The following is a 20,187-nucleotide window of genomic DNA, read 5'->3' on the forward strand; positions in this document are numbered from 1 at the left end:
GCAACGAAAATCGAAATGAAGTTTGAATGATTACACCCACAGCCATGCATCAGATGTCCATCAAGCGTCGCTCAAGTGTATCCTGGAGAGGAAAGAAGTGTTCCTCCACCATTCTTGTCACTCTTCCTTGAGTAAAAGACTATAAGACATTGCTTATACATGCAATGATCAAACACCTACACGTGTCAAAACACACAAGTAAAATCTTGGTTTAGTGTTGAGCGCCACGATCTCGGGATCCCGTGGCGCACAACCGAACGTTACCCAGTCATCCCACCTCAGCCGATTAGCACACGTCTAAAATCCAACACGTACTTCGTACAACATGGCGCAACTTTGAGAGTCAACGACATGTCAATCGCATAGGCAATTCAATCAATCATCCATCGACAAATTCACAGGTCGCATCAACACCCCACAGCACAGCACCACACCGCACCGGACCAAAACGACAATGGGCTCCTCAGATATTCCACCCCCGCACGCTCCCCCATGGCTGATCCCCCTCTCAACCCTCTTCCTCGGCACCGGCGTCCTCTTCTGGGTCCTAACGTACATCCTCATGACGCGACGGGGCCTCGCGACGCAATCCTACGGCATGCCCATCGTGGGCCTGGCCATCAACGTGAGCTGGGAGATCATCTACGGGTTCTACGTGGCGGAAGCCTGGCTGGAAAAATCGGGCTTCCTGTTCTGGCTTCTACTTGATCTGGGCGTCATCTACACGACGGTGCGATACGCACCCTTGGAATGGAGGGATGGAGGGAGGCAAGTGGTTGGGAGGCATATGGGCTGGATATTGGGCTTCATGTTGCTGGTGGGATGTTGGGGACACTACGCTTTCGCGTCGTGGTGGCTTTCGAGGCCGGGCGTGGGAGTCGGGGATAAAACGGGCAAGTGGTTTCATGGCGAGGAAGGCTACGACACGACGGAGCTGGCATACTGGTCTGCGGGCGTGTCGCAGCTGGTTTTGAGTGCTGGGAGTTTGGCCATGCTGCTTGTGCGAGGACACTCGGGGGGTACTGGTTATGTGATCTGGTAAGACGGGTTTCCTTTGTCTTCTGCGTTGCCTGGATCCTGCCTGTCCCGCGGGCTTTCGGAAACCACCGGCTTCCCGAATCTTCTCCCGGTCCGAGTCTACATCCACTGGACCCGGCTGGAATAAATCTTGCTACCGTCACGTTTTATTACCGAATATCACGCATGCTGCCGAATCAAACCTTACAAAATGCGAGACAGGCCAGGATTTTGCATCTCCTGCCCTAACACGCTTGAGGACTAGCCTTGGCCCAGCGGATCGGGCCGGTGGGGCTATCACACTTGAACCAATGCAACGTATCCTCACCAAGGTTGTGAGGCCGTTTTGTCGACAAACTCCTTCACTATCTATCTCCCTGCACAGCTGGATATAGCCACGTTGTTATCCCCAATGGATTCCACCAGTCAACTCATCTGAAATTTTCGAGGCTGACAAACACCTGACAGGTTCTGCAGATTTGTGGGCTCCGTGTCCGGCATGGGTCTCTGCAACGCTCTGCTTTGGTGGTACTGGCCCGAAGCCCACGGTTACTTTTTGCACCCACTGGGAGTCTTCATGTGCGGTTTGTCCCTCCTGTGCGACCTTTCTTACCCCTTCCTCCTCTGGCAGGTTCGTCGCACGGAGAGAATGCTCCCTGACGGAAGACTGGTTGCTGGCGATGTTGTAGTGTCTAGTAAGGTGGACAAGACGTTGTGATAGTTCGAAGGTACTTCATACACCGCTGAGGCTTAGAGATAAGTACGATGCGCGTGGCACACGCAACAGCATGTGCCAGTTACGATGACTGAGCCCCGTCCAACGTTAAGGATGTATGAGTAGGGGGCTCGAAGCAACGACAAAGTAGGCACAGTATGAGTGCGTTGGGTGAGTAAGTATCATATATTGTCGCTCGATGTGTTAGCTACTCAACCAATACGTCTAGCCTAAATAGAATTGATCGGACTTTCCGGACTTTCCGAGCATGCGCATATGATTTCTTTCGCTTTCGGATGTCGATCGGGATGATACAGCCAAATATGGGTGTATGCCGCCTTTCCATATGCGAAGTGATGCGTATGCGGCCAAAGCCTGTCGCTTCCCATTTAGATTTGAGCTTGGCTTGAGGCCTAAAACTGGTCCACTGCTGGCCCCCGATTCATCGTCTTTGCTTCCACCCGTCGCGCGATTTGTCGAATTGTGCATCGAGCTTCGCTGTCGTCTCACTTTTCCGCCCCCGGTCAGGCTGTACGTAGCCTCCTCCATTCGTAACGAGCAGCGACCCGTTGCTGTGTGGGGGTTTCCGTTCCGAGCGACGTGCAGGAAGAAGCAATATCCAAGTGCCTAATCAGGCGCCGCCGACAGGGCTGAACCACGTTCCTGGGCTCGGCAATTTGATAAGCGCCAATCCCAAACCCTGGTGAGTCGCTAAGGAGGAATCACACACAACGTCGTTTAGACTCGTTACCTACAGAGTGCCGGTTCGTATGGGAATTTCGTGAGACTGTTGGACTCAATAAACCTTCAAAGCAAGCTCCTAACACGTCGTAATGGCCTCATTTCCCTGAGGTGTCGAATTGACGGGCCGATCAAATGTGTAGATGAGGGCGCTGCAGCTGTATGTTTGACCTTCTTCGAGTCGTCCAGAATCGCCGCCGGTTCCCTGGACTCCACACACATCGTTGCACCTCCAGAATTTCAAGACAGGGATATTGCTGGTTGGTATTTTGATCATGTAACCCACCCTCTCCCAAAGCCGAACGTTATTCCAACGTCACCCGTATCTGAGGCTGGCTGCGAGTTGTCCGTCATTCTTTCCTGAGCACCACCGCCTGAGCACCACCGCAGTGGTCTGTTCTGCGCGCCATGGCTGTGTCATTTCGAGGTTGTCTGATCGCCGACCCGCACACTGACCGCCAGCTCGTCCACCTCCACGTAACATGCTCGAACCTACGAAGCAAGGGTGGGCCAATGGGCGGTCACATGAGCAAAGCTGATGCGGGCTCTCATGCGGCATGATAGGGTTGCAATCGTTGCGGATGCTGTTGGTTGGGCGCGTTTGTTATTGTTTGTCGATCCTTGCGCATGAATTGATTGTGACACCGCGACCGCCGCATCGCTCCCGAGTTCGACATAGAGCGCCTGCACGTACGATCTACCATGCTAGCGCCAACTGCTCATCCTTCATTTGCCTCCTCGCGGAACGGATAGCCGGCTGCTTTGGCGAAATTGGTCGAGTCGGGATATCGGCTGAGCAGAAGTTTTTCAGACGCAAGGCGGTCAGCGTATCGTTTCATCTGACAGGCATGGACGCTGGCGTAGAACCAAACCTGTGGGTACTCGACGCCCGCTGCAGCGCTCCAGTGAAGGCAAACACCAGAAGATATCGAGAACATGCATTAGAGAAATTTGAACAGATGTGCATCGAGTGGGGACGATGCTGAAGCGATCGTGATCCCATAGGCTATGTTCCCGTCATACCACCTTCTGGTGCCTGATTTGAGCCCGGGGACAATTGGGCCTAATCGCGACGAGATTGATGAACGAAGCCACGGGATTGCAAAAGAGAGACTCATTATTGAAGCGGAAAATATTTCATATCAGGCTGGTTTGAACCTCGGATATTTTGTGTCACTCTTAGTCCGCAGTGGTTGATGAGGTGCCAGTCGCTACCGTGGGTTACACCGAATACAGCCGAGAACCGGGGGAAGACCGGGTACTAGTACATCTTCCGGTGAGAAAACACGACGTACGCCAGAACGAGTACTGTGTACAATACGGAGGTTTGACCGCCGCAGCTTGCGGTGAAGAAACACATCCTACGCCAAATCGAGTTCAGCGTACAATACGGAGATTCAGTAGCCGCAGTTGGTGAGACGAGCATCATGCGTTGCCAGCGGATCCGGTCTACCCACCGGAACGTGTGTCGTGGGGCTAGATCTTGTTGGTGCTTAAGAGCTGCGATATAACTCGGTGTGCTCATAGCTTCCAGCTCACCGAGCGGATGTGCGGGGTTGTGGCCGCCGTGCAGTCAAGGTTGCATCGCAAACATTGCGCTAGAATTTCCCAAACGCACCATTGTGGATTAAATTCTAGAACATTGGAACGTTGGATGAACCCCCTTGTCCGCTACGCAATGTCTGTGGTGAAGACACGGAATCATGTCGATAAGTTGGAATAACCGAGATGAGCTCTTTAGATGGATGGCTTTGGAGACACGAGGTTAGCTGCATCATACCGAGGGTCATGCTCTGCCGGCGTCGCGGTCTCTAGAGCGTTAAGTTTATGCATATTCGAGCTCCTTTCGGACCCTTCCAGTTGTCAACTGTCGTGGAGGACATCATGGAGAAAGGTGTGACAACCCATCAACCTAGGTTGCTCGAATGGGTTTTCGTACGACGGAAAACAGACAACGTGAGAGCGGGTCATATGTGAGATGTTAGACTGCGAGACCTACGCCGAAGGGTACACGCGTGTCTTCCAACCGGTCAGTTGGTAATGTCCGCAACCTGGGCCATCTCGCCGCCGGTGAAACAGTGCTGCGATGTGCCCCAAAATAGTAGGTGACAGTCGAGATCCAATAGCACGTCGGTTCGACGCTTCCCAAAGTCTTTGCGTGACGGGGGTTAGCGACCCTATTGGTATCCCACGTCCCGCTCGGCGCAGCAAATTCAACGGCATCGGTATTTTAGGCTATTTGCCATCCTGGTTGCAAGCTGGAGAAAATTTTGAGAATTCGGCGTCAGTGCGGAGGGTGAGGGGAATCCTGGAGAGCATCACACTCCGACGATGGCGGAAGATTATCGGAAGCCTGCCGAAACTTGTAAACAGATGGGAACTATTCGGTGGTATAACGTTAACGCGCCGTACTGGCGAGCATGATTGGAACAGCCGAGCATTCCGTCCGGTCTGTCTCAACTTAGAAGGATGGCCCGGACGAGGTCCTGTCTAGCCTACAGTTGTCTCCGGCGTCGTCTCCCACGCGAGCCTGGTACAGGTCTTGCTTGAGTTTGGGCGACATAAAGAAAACCAGGGGCCCTGCATCGGTTGCAAGCAATGTAACCAAACCCAACTCCAACCAGGCTTCATAAATTGCGGTGCTGGAGCACGCTTGGGACTGAAAATCCAGCGGACCTCGACGGCGCTATTTCGGGTGCGAGAGCCTCCCGAGCCGTGAGATAAATTGATGGACTGAGCCTGCGAGTTTTGCATCATGATGCTGCCTGCCACCTGAGATTAAGCGAAGCTCGAAACTCGATCAACCGTCTGAACGCATGGGTGGAGCTCACCGATAAAGCAGACCGATAAGGCCTCAAATGCAGATGCGATAAACAGGTTACATACAAAGTATCTGGAGATAGCTGCGGGGCACGGGCAGATGTGTGGGTGCAACACTTCGCACTTGCCACGACGTCGTGGGTACGTGAAAGGTTCTGAGATAGGAGCAAATCACTATCGCAGCTTTCCAAGGCATCCTAACGCTGCGGAAAGTGCAATACCAAGCAATCTATTTCATGGTGTAGATGCAACTAATGCAACCTGGCGGCACAGTTTTAGCGGGGGCCCACGCAGACAGCGGCGCGGGCAGAGAAAAACGGGATGTACCTTAGTTTCCCTAGCTCTCAGCTTGAGATAGACTTAATTCCGAAAGCAGAGAGGATCGACTGCTAGTACTGGGACGGGGAAGCTACGCCTCTCCAACTTGTCATGTTCGTGATTGCATTGAGTGGCGCATGCGTAGGACCAGTGATCGACCAAAGCCAAGCTCCCCTGAAGTTGGCGGGGATGAAGACAAACACACAGCGGTTAGACAGGATGACGCATGCGGAAGGATTCTGTCGTAACGAGGTGACTGGTTGCAAAAACGAGGGCAATGCTTTTCTTCTTCAGCGTCGGGCCGTCACCCACACACCGAGGCAATGCGAAGTGGGCGGCACGAGTACACGTACAGAGGATTGACTTTGCTTCCCCCTCTTGATCTCGTTTCGCGAGCCCAGACGTCGACGAGCAGGGCGTTGTTGTGTGTGACCTTCTCAGTGGTAGCCATTCTCCATGACTGCAGTGGTTATGCGTACGCTCAATCCAGGTGTCACAGTTACAACCACTAGGAGTTCTACCGCATCACCAGCAGTTTTCGTATCACTGCGGCGTCGAATTAGAAGCAGGTGCGATGGTGCACAACCCGTTGAGTTATCGCGGGTGGCGTGGCTTGATCAGAACCTAGAGAAAATCTTGCTTTCCTAGATCGTGGTGAGAGGTGATTTGTTACGAGTCGCAAGATTGGGTGAGAGAACGTATGAGAGCGAGTGTGCCGGACCCAGCTACGTATGTATTATGTGTTGCTGCCCATCACCACCACACTGTAATCGACTTGTCAGTAATGAACAATGCAGGTACCTGACATGCGGGCAGCCTTCCTTGATCGGATCATGACGCCAAAGGCAATCAGACTCGGTCGACCTGGACACGGCCACGAAGCAATACATCCTCGTCGGGGCCCGACATGAGCTAGGGGAAACGAAGACAAATCATCTGCATCGACCGGCAGGTTGCATAGGAGCTCGGCAACATTGACAGCACTGATTGATAGACTTGAACGAGACGGTAATTGGGAATCAGCGCCAGACTTGGCGGACATTTTACGAACCAAGGTATGGCTTGCTAGGTCGGTAGGGCCCGCCAGGCAATGCCGACCACGCCCCACATCGGTGCCGCGAAGAGAAGTCGCACTGTTTGCTCTCCTGCGCGTAGAACAAATGAAAGAGCGAACGGCAGTAGGGATATTCCCTTCAAGCTGGTCCAGTTTCTCAGACACCGGCCACTTCTCGACTTTTGTAATCTATTCGAAGACCCATCGCTCTACTTTTTTTTTAATGTGGGTATCGTAGCTCAGGTGTTTGAAATGAAAAGAAGCCTCTTAAGCCTTTTTTAGTTGTAATTCGTTGCAATTGCTCGCTATTCAACCCCTGACTCCCCGTGCCTATGCCCGAGATAAAATGCAAAAAGCCAGGCGTAATGAGGCCGTTGTGTACACCACGCTGTTGTGAGACAGCCCCAAATCTACGCCGTCGTCGTAGATATCCTTGCATTATCTGGTACAAGTTTGGAGGTTGCCAATTCCCTATCCAGAAACGCCGTTTTGCGTAAAAATAGCAACCAAGCACGCCCCCATAAGAAACGCCAATCCATAATTTCCTTCTCCCCACGACCCAAGACAGATAAGAAACACATAAATCAAGGTTTGCACCTCGTTACAGTCTTTCCTCCGTCTTTCTGACTTTGATCGGCATCCGTGTCTCCGTGTACGTCCGCGTCCGAGTCGGTTTCCGCATGCACCGCTGAACCCCCCGAGCTCTCTGGTTAAACAGTCGGGTCGGTATGGTGAACGAAAGGTATGTGATGTTTCTTTCAACCACTGCCGTATTCAGGTTGCAAGGCGAGCTCGGGTTTGAGGTACAGTTGGGCGGGGTGGGCCCTGGCCTGAGTCATGGCGACTGGGCGCAATGAGGAAAAAGAAAAAAAAGTAGCTCAACCGAGTATCGCGGATTCGATTATCGGTCCGTGTCTTCTAGACGTACGGAGCACGCTTGCTATTACTTCGCCGAATCATGTGTTCCCAAGGTGGCGGTGATGATGGTCGGCAGTCAGCTAGAGGGCGTGTCAGTAAATTGGCAATCAAGATAAAACTGAAGTGAATAAGAATCTGGAGACTATAATCGAGACGCCGGGGCATTGTCGTGTTTCTTAATGTATGTGGTAGGGGGGTTTTATCGGATAATGAGCGAGGTGGGAGGCTGGGCTGCCTGAGAATCGTTTCTACGGAACGGAGGTGTTGACATTGGCGGCACTTACTGCATACTTCATGACCCCTGTGATGACTTGTTAGTATGCAAAAGGCATATTTGGGAGTGTTTGGCGGGATGCATACCAGTATTCCCTCTTGGTAACGTTGGGTCGGCATGGCTTGTGTGTTTTTTCATATAGCGGACACCATCTCTGAACACGATAGCGCGAGTGGTCGCACCCGTACTGGAGCTGTATGAGATTGACCGTTAGTCATTTGAGATTCTTGTCGGCAAAAAGTGATTTTGCGGTGGTGTTGTCGATGTTGTACCTCTGTATAGTCGCACATCGTGAATAGTAGTTGTCTCTGTGGAGGCGAGGGTTCGTTGGTCCGATATGAGATGTAAGTCAGAAGTTCGGGGTCGTTTCCTGCAACCTAGAAGCTGCGGCCCGGTCTGACCCAAGTCGAGCACACAATCGGTCTTAGAAGCGGTGGTAGAGGGTTGATGTGTAGTAATATCTTTAGATATGTTTCTGCCGAACAATCCAGGAATGGTGCACCTCGCAACTCAGCGCGCGAAGTCGGGGATGGGAAGGTGTATTTAAGCTTGAGTGTCGTCAACGCTCCCTTGACGGATTGACAGGTTGCCTAAAGAAGGTATTGTCTAGGAACCCTTGGACTAGAGGTGGACACTGTGCATGCATGGCCATGTACTCCATTGAGGCCGGGGCATTTTTCTTCTAGTGCGCCCTACCGACGGTGCTCATCCACGATATACGTCTTCCTTATCCTTGACCCTTGCCTGACGCCGAGCCTGACCTGCATGGCCTGGAATGGAATGGCTTATTTGACATCGGGTGCTTTGGGCTAGACCCCCCTAAAGGTCGAAAAGATCCGAGGGGGATAGATTATTGGCTTGATTGGCAAATGCTCGTAATTACATGATGGCAATCTGTTGCGTTGTCACAGCACCTGTTCCAACTTTTGGGCTGCTACTTCTAGGTTTTGCCTCAGCTTTGCGACAGCTGCTCTGGTCCAATGAGTTTATTCCCAGATGCAACACACACACTTGAACACTATTTTCCGATGGTAAAAGCGTCTTTGGTGGGGTTCAAAACCGCATCGCTGATGGTACACATGTGGAGAGAATCGCCTTCACCGTGTAGCTTATCCATTTGTTGCAATGGGCCATAATGGCATGGCATATAATGCTTGCCCTGCTGGTATACGTAAGTTCACGGATACGGTTGGTAGCACGCCATAGAAACGGGTTTCCAGAGCGCCAAATGGACCCCATTACGGCATCTGTCTCCATTTGCAATTTGACCACTTCGACCGCTGGGGAGGATCGGAATCCTGCTGATCTCCAGTGGATGCAAGCCTCTTCTCGAACAATGAAACACGTCGGGATGAGGACCGCCCCCGCCTGACAGGAGCAAATTCATAGCGACAACCGAGACGGCCCAGGCCGGGTGGGATTGCGGATTGAACTCTCCTGGCTACTCAAGCGCCTGAACCGGACCCTTTCCCAACGGAAGTACATGACGGCACGGATTACTGCATATTTCACATGAACACTGGCCAGCTCGGTTGCAGACAAGGCCGCATCAGAAGGTTTGTGTTGCAAGATGGGAGGACCATCTGCTCCCGTCCGTGGTGCAGCAAACACCTGGGCACACAAGAGACAGGGACAGTGCGTGACAATTTGGAAAGTCGCCTGTTACCAAGCGGCGGAGTATCGGTACCCTTCTGGACCTCGTCAGAATTGAATGGGCGGCCCCCTCCCAGTCCTCCCTGGCCAACCCACAGAATAGCAAACGGTCGACACGTGGACTATCCTAGATCAGCGATGCGGCCAGGGTTGTTCAACAATAGTTTTTTTTTAGATTATTGTTTACTTTGCACGAAGCATTTGTTACGTCCATAACGGTTCGTATTGCTGGTGACGCCGATAAGTCGACAGAACCATAGGCCGGATCATGCATGCTGCGGAATCGGTCTCTCCAACAAAACTATGACAGTATTTGTCGGCAGATTCGTACCGAGAGAGCTTCACATGTTGGCGTCGCATTCACTGATTATCGTCAATTGAATTGTGAGCGCCCCAGCAGGGTTGCGGTCACCTTCGATAGCGCATTTCGAAGCTCCGCCAAATGTCTTGAATCAACCACTGCCCAACTCTGTTTCGACGTCTAGGATACAATGGTCAATGGAAGCACCTTGGCCTCTTGGCAATTTGGCAGCTTGGCAACTTGACTCGGAGTTTCTAATATCGCCCAGGTTCCCGCTAATGCACGACTCTGTGCTGTGCTTGCATAGTTTCACGATGACGAATCCAGACTGGTACTACCCAATTGCCGCGATAACCCTCCCGAACTGGCCGAGCCGCGTAGCGATTACTATGTAGAAGTAAGCAGCCTTAGGCTTGATGACTTTCTTAGATCGAACCTTATCTGATCATGTGAGTCCATAAGGTGGGCTGACACAACCTGGGACTACCACCCAGCTAATGCTAGTTCATCAAATTGAGTTTTTGGAGCAATTTCGCTTTATTCGCATATACACGTATACAACAAATCCACCTGAGCCACTTTGGTCAAGTTCGAACCAGTCTGTTGGAGATAAATGACGTTTCACTGCCGTGAGAGGCAAGCCTGACTTCCCATTTCGTTTAGCGCATGCTAGTAGTGTTTGTAACTACGTCTTGCGCATAGCCGCAACCAGCAGACAAGAGAACACTGACGGTGGAGATGAACCTCGCCAAGACTTCTTTACCTGTCAATTTCCAAGTATAGTCAGACACTGTTCCATCCAAAGCTGGGCTAGCGAGTGCCGGCTCATGGCAGTCGACGTGGGGTAGTTAGCAAAGACGAGAAGCTTTCGCAGCTTCTTTGTGTTATCCAACCGGTGCAGTCCAGGGCCATCCCAGCATCTGCCATTTCCTGCCGTTACTTTCGGCTGGTAACATTGACAATCTTGTCTACTCTCTAACCATCTCGAAATTTGGGTTGTAGGGGGTGGCTTGGGTGGCGACAAGGTACACGGCGACGTTATGTGCTATCAAATTCGTCCCTGGTCCGAATGACCGGTTGCCACAGGCTACTACTTTGTTTCGCACTCGTCTTCCTTCTTTCCTTCGTAGACTTCGAGCGACCCTAGGAGCAGGTGCCGCTCGTTTATGATAATTCGTTGTCAACCAACCAGCGATACGGGATTCGCACAGATGCGGTGCCAGCTGCGCAAGCGCTGTCGCCGCTGCTTCAAATGCTAACCCTTAGGTACGTAAGGGCTCTCGTCGCGTCCAGCTACCGTTCGGAAACCATACGAACAAAACCATTAGGTCAATTCCCGTCTCTTTCCAAGCCAAGACCTTCAAGCCAAGGCCTCCAAGCCAAGGCCTAACTCCGGCCTGTTTTGTTCTTTCTTAATTCCAATCTGCCAAGACAGCAGGGCCCGCGGCTGCGTTACCAATCGTTGGGGCCGAAGTGGTTGCAGCTTCATGGGTTGCTGAAGCCAGCTCTCAGCCAATCATGGCACGGACTCCGACCCAGTCCGCTGTCTCGGGTTCATTAGACTCTGGACATCCCTGAAGCGACGTCGGCGGCTCGGGACTTGCCTTGCTGTCAAATGGACCTGACACTTAGGAACCTTGCGATGGAAATGATGACTAAATGGCTGCATCATGGGAGCACATCCATCCTTCAACTAGATATCTTCCACTTGTTTGTGCTACTACGCATGTAGAACGACGGTGTGCGGAGTAGCTGAGGTCCCCTTGCACGTTGCAGGTCGCCGAATGTTAGGCTGCCCATTACCAGTGGATTATGCGCCAGATTGTAGATGAAAATGACAAGTGACATAAAACAAGTCATCGTCACATGTGCGTGTCCTGTGCTGACCCGCGGCCATTTCTTGCCCCACACATTCGAATTGTTCCTGGTAGCTTCGGCTACGAACTTCCACGCAAGTATGGACCGGCGTGCGGACGCCGACTGTCACACTCGGAGGATCTGGTCAGAGCTTCTGTTCTATGACCCGTCCACGGCTATACTACGTGATTCCAGATGGTGTGAAGGCATGAATGCTTTTCCTTGATAGTGATAATACTTGATTTTATCAGATAATCAGATTGCTGATTCCCATCTCCGCCACAGTTACGAGCGTAGGCAGAGGCTGGGGGCGATCGCTTGCTTCCTCGCCCCCGTTTGTCCTGCAGGTGATGAACGCAACTGCAACGTTGGGCCCACACCGGTGAGTTTGGATGGGATTTTAGTAATATAGGGTTCACCATGAAGGGTTCGCCGAGAAGGGGACTCCTTGGCGTGTGGGTTGGATATTCAGTCTGCGGTTTTGAGTAATGGTTCTTCGTCCTCGACGGGTTCTCCGAGTCATTACTGTTTCACCCCAACTCTAGTCGGATGGCCCGTGCAAGGGAGGGTATTAGCTTAACGATCTTGCATGATTGTGAGAACGTAATGCTATATCGATACAGCCTAGTGTGAAGAAGCAACACATTTGATACTGAATATGACAGCTAATACGCCAATCTTCTCGTATCATGGAATCAATCTTCTTGTTTCTCAAGTCAATAATGCCCATCATTTACCGCCATGACTCGCGTTTTGCTATTTGGACTATCAGGCCCACTCACGCGACACATTGACAGGTGCCATCGCGGACCAGCCCGTGGCCCGTCCTCTCCGCCGCTTTGATGCCATCAAACTGGAGATAATGCAAAACCTCTGATGTTCGTGCAACTCGAGTCACGGTCTGGGAAAGTGAAAAACGTCGCGTCTCCTCTTTTACTCGGTGGTGTGGGGGAAGGGGTTCGGGGGCTCGGTATGGTCTGGTTGCTAGTTCGGAACTTTTTGCTGTTTTGCCTAATCGAAGGTGGATTTATTCCACTTCAAGTGGATTTATTACCCCTATCCTGGTGGCGGTCAAAGCCGGCCAAGATGGCGAGAATTACAAACTTTCCCAAATGGCATCCTAATGGGGAGTGGCTTACCGGCCAGTCCGAAGGATGAGGACGATGTTGGTGCACTCACTTGACCACAGTCATTGTGATAGGACTGTATATTAAGCTTTTCTTACGTACAACCAGGCTATCTATCCAGTTTTTGGGCACACCTTACTTACGAGTACTTATTTCGACCCAGGTACCACACCTCCTTGGTAACAACCCCCCCGATCGACGACCAGCTTCCACTGGCGCAGGGATCGATACCGGCAGTGTTAGAATGATAGCAGGGATTTGTCCGCAGCCCGCATAAGAAATGGTCATCTGACCGAGAGCCAAACTTGTCTTTCGCATCTCACCCCTACAGCACGGTGAGCGAGAACCGGTATACGCGATATTGGACGTTTCATTCAACAAGATGGCAGGTTGGGCAGGTGTTGGTGGTCTGACATGTTGAGTCAGCTTCGTATGACCACACAGAACTATTTACTTGAACCGCCTATGATGCAGGGATGCATGCTCCAATGAACCTGCCTGAGGTGGATATTAATCGTTGAGTGGCGGAATCATGTGTCAAAAATATTCAAGTTTCGGCCGTGAAAAATCGTATACTCCAACCTCTCGTGTTCCAGCTGTTGCGTAGCGAGGTTACATCGTTCGAAGCGTTTCCAGCAATGCACACGAGGGTTGAAGTGCTCCTGCCACAGCTATGGAAACAAATCACAACACGCCACTAAACACAACTTGGGTAGAAAGAAATGTTGATGGCGGGTTAATTAACTATCGAGCGACGCTGAGAAAGCGGGAACCTTGTATTCTGGGGGACGTTGTGGGGAGAACTGAATTCTTGTTGATCGTCAGGGTCCAGTATTCATTCATCCACAATCTTGCATGGCATGATAACAGGGCAGCGTGGGAAAACTAAATGCCGTGTGCAGCTCCGGCTGCAAGTTTGTGTAAATACGGTTTATCGATATGTTGCCAATTACTCAACATATTGCATATCGATGGTAATGGAGTGAACAAAGAACGCAGAGAAACTGCATTTAGACGGAAGTGGTCAGGAGTATTCATTCATATCTTTAGTTACTGCCGCCGAATAGTAACAATTTTCTTCATAGGGAAGCTCGAGTAAGTGGTATACCTTTGTGATAACCTTGGCGCCGCCCTTTGTAAGCCAGAGATTTCCAGTGATAGAGATTCGACCTTCTCTTAACATTCGAATTGCCCGCAGAAGTATCAATCTGACCGTCGTGAAGCCAGCAGTTCCAACCCCTGATAAACCTGACCACCAACACATACAATACAATACATCATGGATGGATCATCTGACGGGAACGAACCGCAACCCGGCTTCGACCCGCCCTGACACTTCTCACAATCCTCACTCCCATTACAAATGGTACGAAGCGAAGCTGAGAGACATAGGGAGCTGGTAGTAATCGTCAATAGCTTGGCAGGTAAGCTTTCCAGTTTTGCCTGGGGAATGCCACAGACAGGAAGTGTGGATGGGGATAACTCCGTTCTAGATGGCTGGCTGAGAGAGTCCTTTTTGAGTTGGTCTGGACCAGGCGTGTTCGGAAGATAGGATGTAGTTCTTTAGGTTCCTGTCTTGGATTTCGAGCGCACCGGCTTGAGACAGCTTGAAAAATTAGGCGGTGACGCCGGCGAGTATTGCAGAGGCCATACACTATTAGAGAGACCATGTAATACTTATTGCTCTGCAGAATATTATGATGATTGAATTCCGCGAGGTCGGCCTATATATTCTAACGCCCGATACTAACTAGCGTAGTAATTACACTGTAATATAGCCGGTACGTCTATACGGAGGTATAGATATGTTGTAAAGCGAGAATTACGGCCCGATCCACGCTTATAAAGTAGTACGGTAGCGATATCAATTTACTATGTTTTCTAAGTAAAAACAACTCGGCTATACCCCTGCATGTAAAAGCCTCCGTTTTTACCCTTCTTTAGTGATTAGATGCCACTAGGCTATAACTGGATTAACCATTTTTTTACTCAGCAGCGCCGTCTCTTTCCCTGTGGCTGTTGTTTGTGAAGCCGATGATGTGGTGGAAGTTTGTAGGCCTGTTTGTGGCGGCAAGAGGGCGAGCGTTACATCATATGTGGTGGCTATTGTGTTCGACTGAGAGATCAGTACGAATTGTGCGAATTGGTGTGAGTGCATATAGGGTCTGAACTGCTGTAATGGGAAACCTTAGTTGGCTAGCTAACTGGCTGGCCGAGGGCCCTTTTAGGCTAGCTATCTCATCTCATTTATAGCTACGGGGTAATCCTCCTTGGGGTCAAGTATCAGCGAATGTTGAAGATATTCGTTCCAATGATGATGAAACCGGAGCTGGAAACTCTGGTCTTTCCATCGGAAAGCGTTGACGAGAAAGGTACCGTGGGTGGGCCGTAGTAGGTGGCTCTGTGCAGTGGAGGGCACAGAGGTCCCCAAAGAGATGCCTATGCGGCTAGTAAGAAACATAGTTTGTCCATCTGTGCTTGCTATACTAGGAGTTGTTGCGCTGGTTTGAGGAGGCAGCACTACGAAGGTTTACCAGATCGTAGCTAGTGTGCTCGATGATAAAACAGTGGGAATGGTAATAGTGTTCGACCTAACACCAATAACATTGGAGCTGGAGAGTGCTGTAGTGGTAGAATCAATGAAATTCCCGTCTAAGGCCGTCGTTGTTATCAGACGCTCGCAGGCTCCAATACTGTTGTTACATATTGTTTCAGACGGGCAGCGGCCAGACAGGCAACGTATTATTCCCGTTGACCCAATCAATATAACTGTTCATCCACGATACATGTACGGAAAAACATCTTTGGGTTTGCAGTGGCTTATATGAGTATGGAAGACAGTCTTCTTCCCCATTTCCAAATCTCGATCGAAGGAGACCAAGCAGTTCCACAGTTAAGCTACTGGCTTTGCAGTTGGTTTCACAGACGTGTCCAAGTCGCAAGACCAAGTGTTCTTTGAAACCATATTGGTATCACCATGATCTGAGAAATAGCCAACGATTCTTGGTTTTCGAACGGATCTAGCTCTTCTCATGCAACGTGACGAGGCCATAGGCCAAATACCTTGTACTCGATACGTTGGTTTCCTTCTTGTATCGGGTATCAGATGTTACTAATCAATTTCGTGACCAAAAGGACAACTTGTGCGACGTAGTGATACAAACGCTAGCTGGTCGTGACTGGGAAGAACTGTAATAAGAAAAGCTCATGGCATCGCTCACAAGCAAAATCAGTTCAAGAAAAGTGCGCCAAAAACAAGGGAGACACCACAGCCCCAAGAACAGCAGGAACACAGCTGAGAAGAGCAGCCAATACCCTCCCCACTCATGGAGCAGCTGGCCGAGTCGACGTCCTGCATCAGAGTGGGCAGTCTCATTAGAAGGTGAATAGCTCACAAGGAATGGAGAAGCCGACTTCTGCAGAATTTCAACAAAGATGCAGGGATTTGGGCAACTGGACCAGGAGGCTTTAGTTAGCCGGATTATTCTTGACACAGCTCGCAGCAAAGGTTGTGGCTGGGCAAGAGACAAGTGGAATTTGATGTAATCTTACCAAGTTAGGCCCGGTTGCGCAACTTTTAATGTATCACGAGGGAAGTCGGCATTTACGTACGAATGTAATGAGTTGAGTTTATACCTTTTGCGCGTACCTCTATCAACAATCTAAGGGTATTTCTATACATCTAAGGGTACAAAGCAAACCTTATCATGTCTCATCATTGCACAGCCCCCTCAAGCGGCTGCCAAAAAAGCACAGCCAGACCTGGACGCCGCTATGAAACCGTTTCCTCCAGCATAGCGATTTCCAGGTCTGCTGCTAAATTAATCGATTGTAGATCCCATTTTTAGTCCCTTTTGACGCCATCCGGCAGTGTGCCGGCAACGTTTCTTCTGTCGCCTGTCGTGGTCCCACGGATCACGCCAGGTGGAATATCCATTTGTTCCACTGGTTTAGACTATGTCCTCACTGGTATTTCGTTTGCTCCAGGTCATGCTCCTTCGGGGCCCACCAAACATTCGTTTGCGGTTGCTTGTGGCAGCCGAGCTGCCGGAGTTTAGCTGGTTAAGCGCGCTGCCTTCGCCGGCGTCCTCCATAATCGGCTCAGGATGGTGATTTCTTCGCTCCATCTGCCGAATGGAGCCTATTGGGCGTACAAGGGCGGGGTTGATGTTTGCGGTGCCACGGGAGTCAAACACGTCTTGGAAATCCATCCCCTGCGGTACGGTCTGATCATTAAGAGTGATAGAAATGTTTGAACCAGCCCTCATGCGGCTTTCTCTGGAGTTATTCATGTTTGTACCACTGCTTGGGGTGTTGCTCAATGTTGGGAACATCTCCTCGGAGGGTTCACGAGGTAGATTCTGCGGTGGTGGCGGCGTGTAAGCCGGAGGCTCGATGTTGGCGTTGTACAGAGGGAAATCACGACCGCTGATCTGGTACACGCGACGAGGTTGCTCAATGCCGACAGCCACCATTTCCTCCTGGAAGATAAATAGTCAGCATATTATTACGTCATGACACCACGTACTATTATACGGAGTAGTCGAGTAGGACAGACAAATACGTACCTGAAGCTTACAAGCGAAGCGGTTGTGTCGAGTAAGACGAAGAAGTTCATTTTGGTAGCTGGACTTGTGAAAGAAGATGAAGTTGACGGAGACAGCGTAAGAATCCTCGAACCCGGTCATTTCTGTGATAATTTGACCACCGTAATCGCGTTTGTTTGCCTTCACAAACTGCGTCATTCGGTCCTATCCACTCAATTAGTCCGCTGGAATAAACAGCATAGGGAAGGGCGGAATAACGTGTTACAACCAAATTATTCCACGGAATAAACGCACCTTTAGTAGATCAATCATAGACTCGGGCGTCCCAAACATCATCTTCAAGGTATTGACGTCAGCCAGTCCGTTACTGCGCCGGTGGTTCAGGATAAAGAGCGTGTTCAACACAGAGTTGGGTGCCTGCACAATTTGACCCTGCATCTTCTTGAATTCGGTGTAAAGCAGGGAGATGGCCGTGACATAGTAATCATCGCCAGCACCCGTATCGCCCGTGTTGCCATAGACAGTGACACGATCGCCAACATCGAAGGGGTGCTTGACGAAGACGAAGATGATGGACTGGAGAAACTCCTGAGCCGTGGCCTGGAGCAACCAAGAGAGACCCAGGATGGTTGAACCGGCCGAAGTGAGAGCCGTGGCCGCCGAACTGGAGATGATGGTGATGAGAACAATAATGGCAATGATGACGATAATCACCAGAAAGGTACTATCCAGTTTGCTGATGACGTCGTCGAGATCCTTAAGAGAGGCTGCGATAGCTTTCTTCTCACGATGCACCTCATCACACATAGCCTCGAGTTCTTCACACTGCACATCCCCGTTGAGATCGCGGTCGAAAAGCATGAAGGCAGCCTCAGCATCCTCAGCCGTGGGAAATGCGGGGTTCAGGTCATCTGCTTCGAGGATGTCTTTTCCTCCAGCAAACGTGCGAAAGAGCCTTCGGGCGAGAACCTGGGAGGTCTGCGAGCTTCGCAGCAATTCCGAGACGACTTTCCGAGGATGATTCCTCGAGTGGATCTTCTGGCCGGTAAAGTCTCCCTTGATGCGTTGGGCAACGTCTCCAACACGGTTGCCAACCTGGCGGGCGGTCTTTTGAAGGGCGGCCATAGGTGTCTTAGCCCCGGATCCACCATTTCCATCATTTTCATAGATCGAATCTTCGCGGAATAGCTGTTCCTTTGAATATTCGTAAAGGTGGACCAGATAGGCAATGCTCTGCTTGTTCGTCTCGATGCGTTGAGAGTACGTCCGCCTGTGGAAAGATGATGCGATCCACTGGATGATAACCTTTTCAACCACATGCATAGAGGCCAGAACAAATACAGCAATGATGACCTGTAAATGTTAGCCAAGAAGACTTGAGAGTAGCATGGTGACTCGGAGTAGAGATATGGGAAGATGGAATAGCTTTGGAGGGGAAGAGGGGGTGTCGATGTAGCAAATGTGGCAAATAGGGGCAACGGTGGAATAGCCGTAGGATAAAGGGAGCGATGGAGAATCTTTGCGATATACTAACCTTGTAAATATGACGGGCCCACGCCAGATCAGGGGCGGGATCCGCAGCCGGATCATCTCGTGGAGCTCGATGGGCACGATCGTTAACAATGGGCTGGAACGAGATCATGGTTGCAAGCATCCAGAGAAACAGAGCGAAGGGTATCTCCAGATTTCGTCCAATCTCTCTCCATTTCCTACTTGTGCTTGCCCCAGCGGCTTTGCCGAGGAAGCCCATTATAACAGGGATTATCGTCATGATCACTCGTCCGGCCCATAAAGAGAGCCAGACAATTTCAAGCCAGATGCCGAACCATTTCAGTTGAACACCTCCGTCGCCACCTGTAATTCATAAAGGCAGTTAGCATTTGCCTCCAAAGATCAGTCTGGTCACTTCAACGGCAGCATCAGTATTGCTCCAGTGATTTTCCAGGGCTTCTCCCATTGATATTTCCAACTCTTTCTGTCAGTGCGATTCCACTGGTGCTTCCACCTATGATGCCATGTTGGACCCACTGATGCTGCCATGATACTCCCGCTGATGCTCCGACGGGTCGATTGTTGCTTACCTATAGCAGCTTGCTCTCCCAATGGAGTAAACAGCCCCAGGAAGACCGGAACCAGTAGCACGAGGGCTACAGGCGTCGCATACAATATGTATCGAATCGCTCGTGGAAGTTTCTTGACTCCAAGGAAGGCCTTAGCTACCTTGGTCTCAGGCTCAGCCATCATTGGCGTTTCGAATGTGGGAGTTGGTTCAGGAGCATTGAAGGCATCCTCATCTGTGGATCGCATACGCGAGCGTGTGCGCGCGAGCCTCATGGAATGCGATTTGCCTGATCTGCCCGACTTTTCCGCCTCTTCCTGGTTGCTGATGGCCCGCTCAATGGCCAAGAACTGCATCTCATCATTGAGACGGTACTGCTCTTGTCTCGTCTCGCCCGCAGACGACACCATCCCGCTCCCATTCCCATGGTAATGGTTGTGGTGGACCGAGTCGTGGGCCGTATTGACTCGATTCATATCCACATTATATAGCTTCTCATTTGTCGTGCCATTGTCATCGTGAGCAGTTGTCTCGGTGGAATGGGTCGACTGCTTGTCGCTATCGCGATGGGTCGCCATGACAAGCTATTTCAATGGAATAACTATGTTGGTCCTCCTGGGGTAACGAGTGTGTGAAGTTTTATCCCACGATCATAGTTTGGGGTGAAAACCTGGAGAGGATATTCCAATAATTCCAATCCGTGGGTGGGTGCCGGCGAAAGATGAATGTCCAGGCTTGAGCTCTGAGGAAGTCGAACAATTACCCCAGGTGTGCTCCAGAGATAAA

The 20,187-nt window shown here is 50.8% G+C and overlaps 4 protein-coding genes across 4 annotated transcripts; 2 read left to right on the forward strand and 2 right to left on the reverse strand.

Moving 5' to 3' along the window:
* Window positions 1-271: 271 nt before the first annotated feature.
* Window positions 272-1,990, forward strand: BCR38DRAFT_447456 (uncharacterized protein). The gene is made up of 2 exons (XM_040861151.1): window positions 272-1,038; window positions 1,486-1,990. The coding sequence occupies exons 1-2, from the start codon at window positions 455-457 to the stop codon at window positions 1,733-1,735; spliced, it is 834 nt and encodes a 277-aa protein (XP_040711407.1). The 5' UTR covers window positions 272-454; the 3' UTR covers window positions 1,736-1,990.
* An 873-nt stretch (window positions 1,991-2,863) lies between these two features.
* BCR38DRAFT_73705 (uncharacterized protein) lies at window positions 2,864-3,597 on the forward strand. Its single transcript, XM_040865594.1, has one exon. The coding sequence runs from the start codon at window positions 3,031-3,033 to the stop codon at window positions 3,457-3,459; it is 429 nt and encodes a 142-aa protein (XP_040711408.1). The 5' UTR covers window positions 2,864-3,030; the 3' UTR covers window positions 3,460-3,597.
* A 3,986-nt stretch (window positions 3,598-7,583) lies between these two features.
* Window positions 7,584-8,516, reverse strand: BCR38DRAFT_400228 (uncharacterized protein; the record flags this gene model as incomplete). The annotated part of the gene is made up of 3 exons (XM_040857732.1): window positions 8,130-8,516; window positions 7,944-8,050; window positions 7,584-7,701 (listed from the first exon to the last, which is right to left on the reverse strand). Exons 1-3 carry the CDS (start codon window positions 8,145-8,147, stop codon window positions 7,584-7,586), a joined length of 243 nt encoding a protein of 80 aa, XP_040711409.1. The 5' UTR covers window positions 8,148-8,516.
* Window positions 8,517-16,745: 8,229 nt separating this feature from the next.
* BCR38DRAFT_353204 (Mechanosensitive ion channel-domain-containing protein) lies at window positions 16,746-19,811 on the reverse strand (the record flags this gene model as incomplete). The annotated part of the gene is made up of 5 exons (XM_040856760.1): window positions 16,746-17,276; window positions 17,364-17,546; window positions 17,637-18,695; window positions 18,877-19,196; window positions 19,424-19,811. 5 exons carry the CDS (start codon window positions 19,809-19,811, stop codon window positions 16,746-16,748), a joined length of 2,481 nt encoding a protein of 826 aa, XP_040711410.1.
* Between the last annotated feature and the right edge of the window lie 376 nt (window positions 19,812-20,187).

The sequence above is a fragment of the Pseudomassariella vexata genome (genome assembly GCF_002105095.1).
Source record: "Pseudomassariella vexata strain CBS 129021 chromosome Unknown BCR38scaffold_16, whole genome shotgun sequence".
In the NCBI taxonomy this organism is placed as follows: Eukaryota; Fungi; Ascomycota; class Sordariomycetes; order Amphisphaeriales; family Pseudomassariaceae; genus Pseudomassariella; species Pseudomassariella vexata.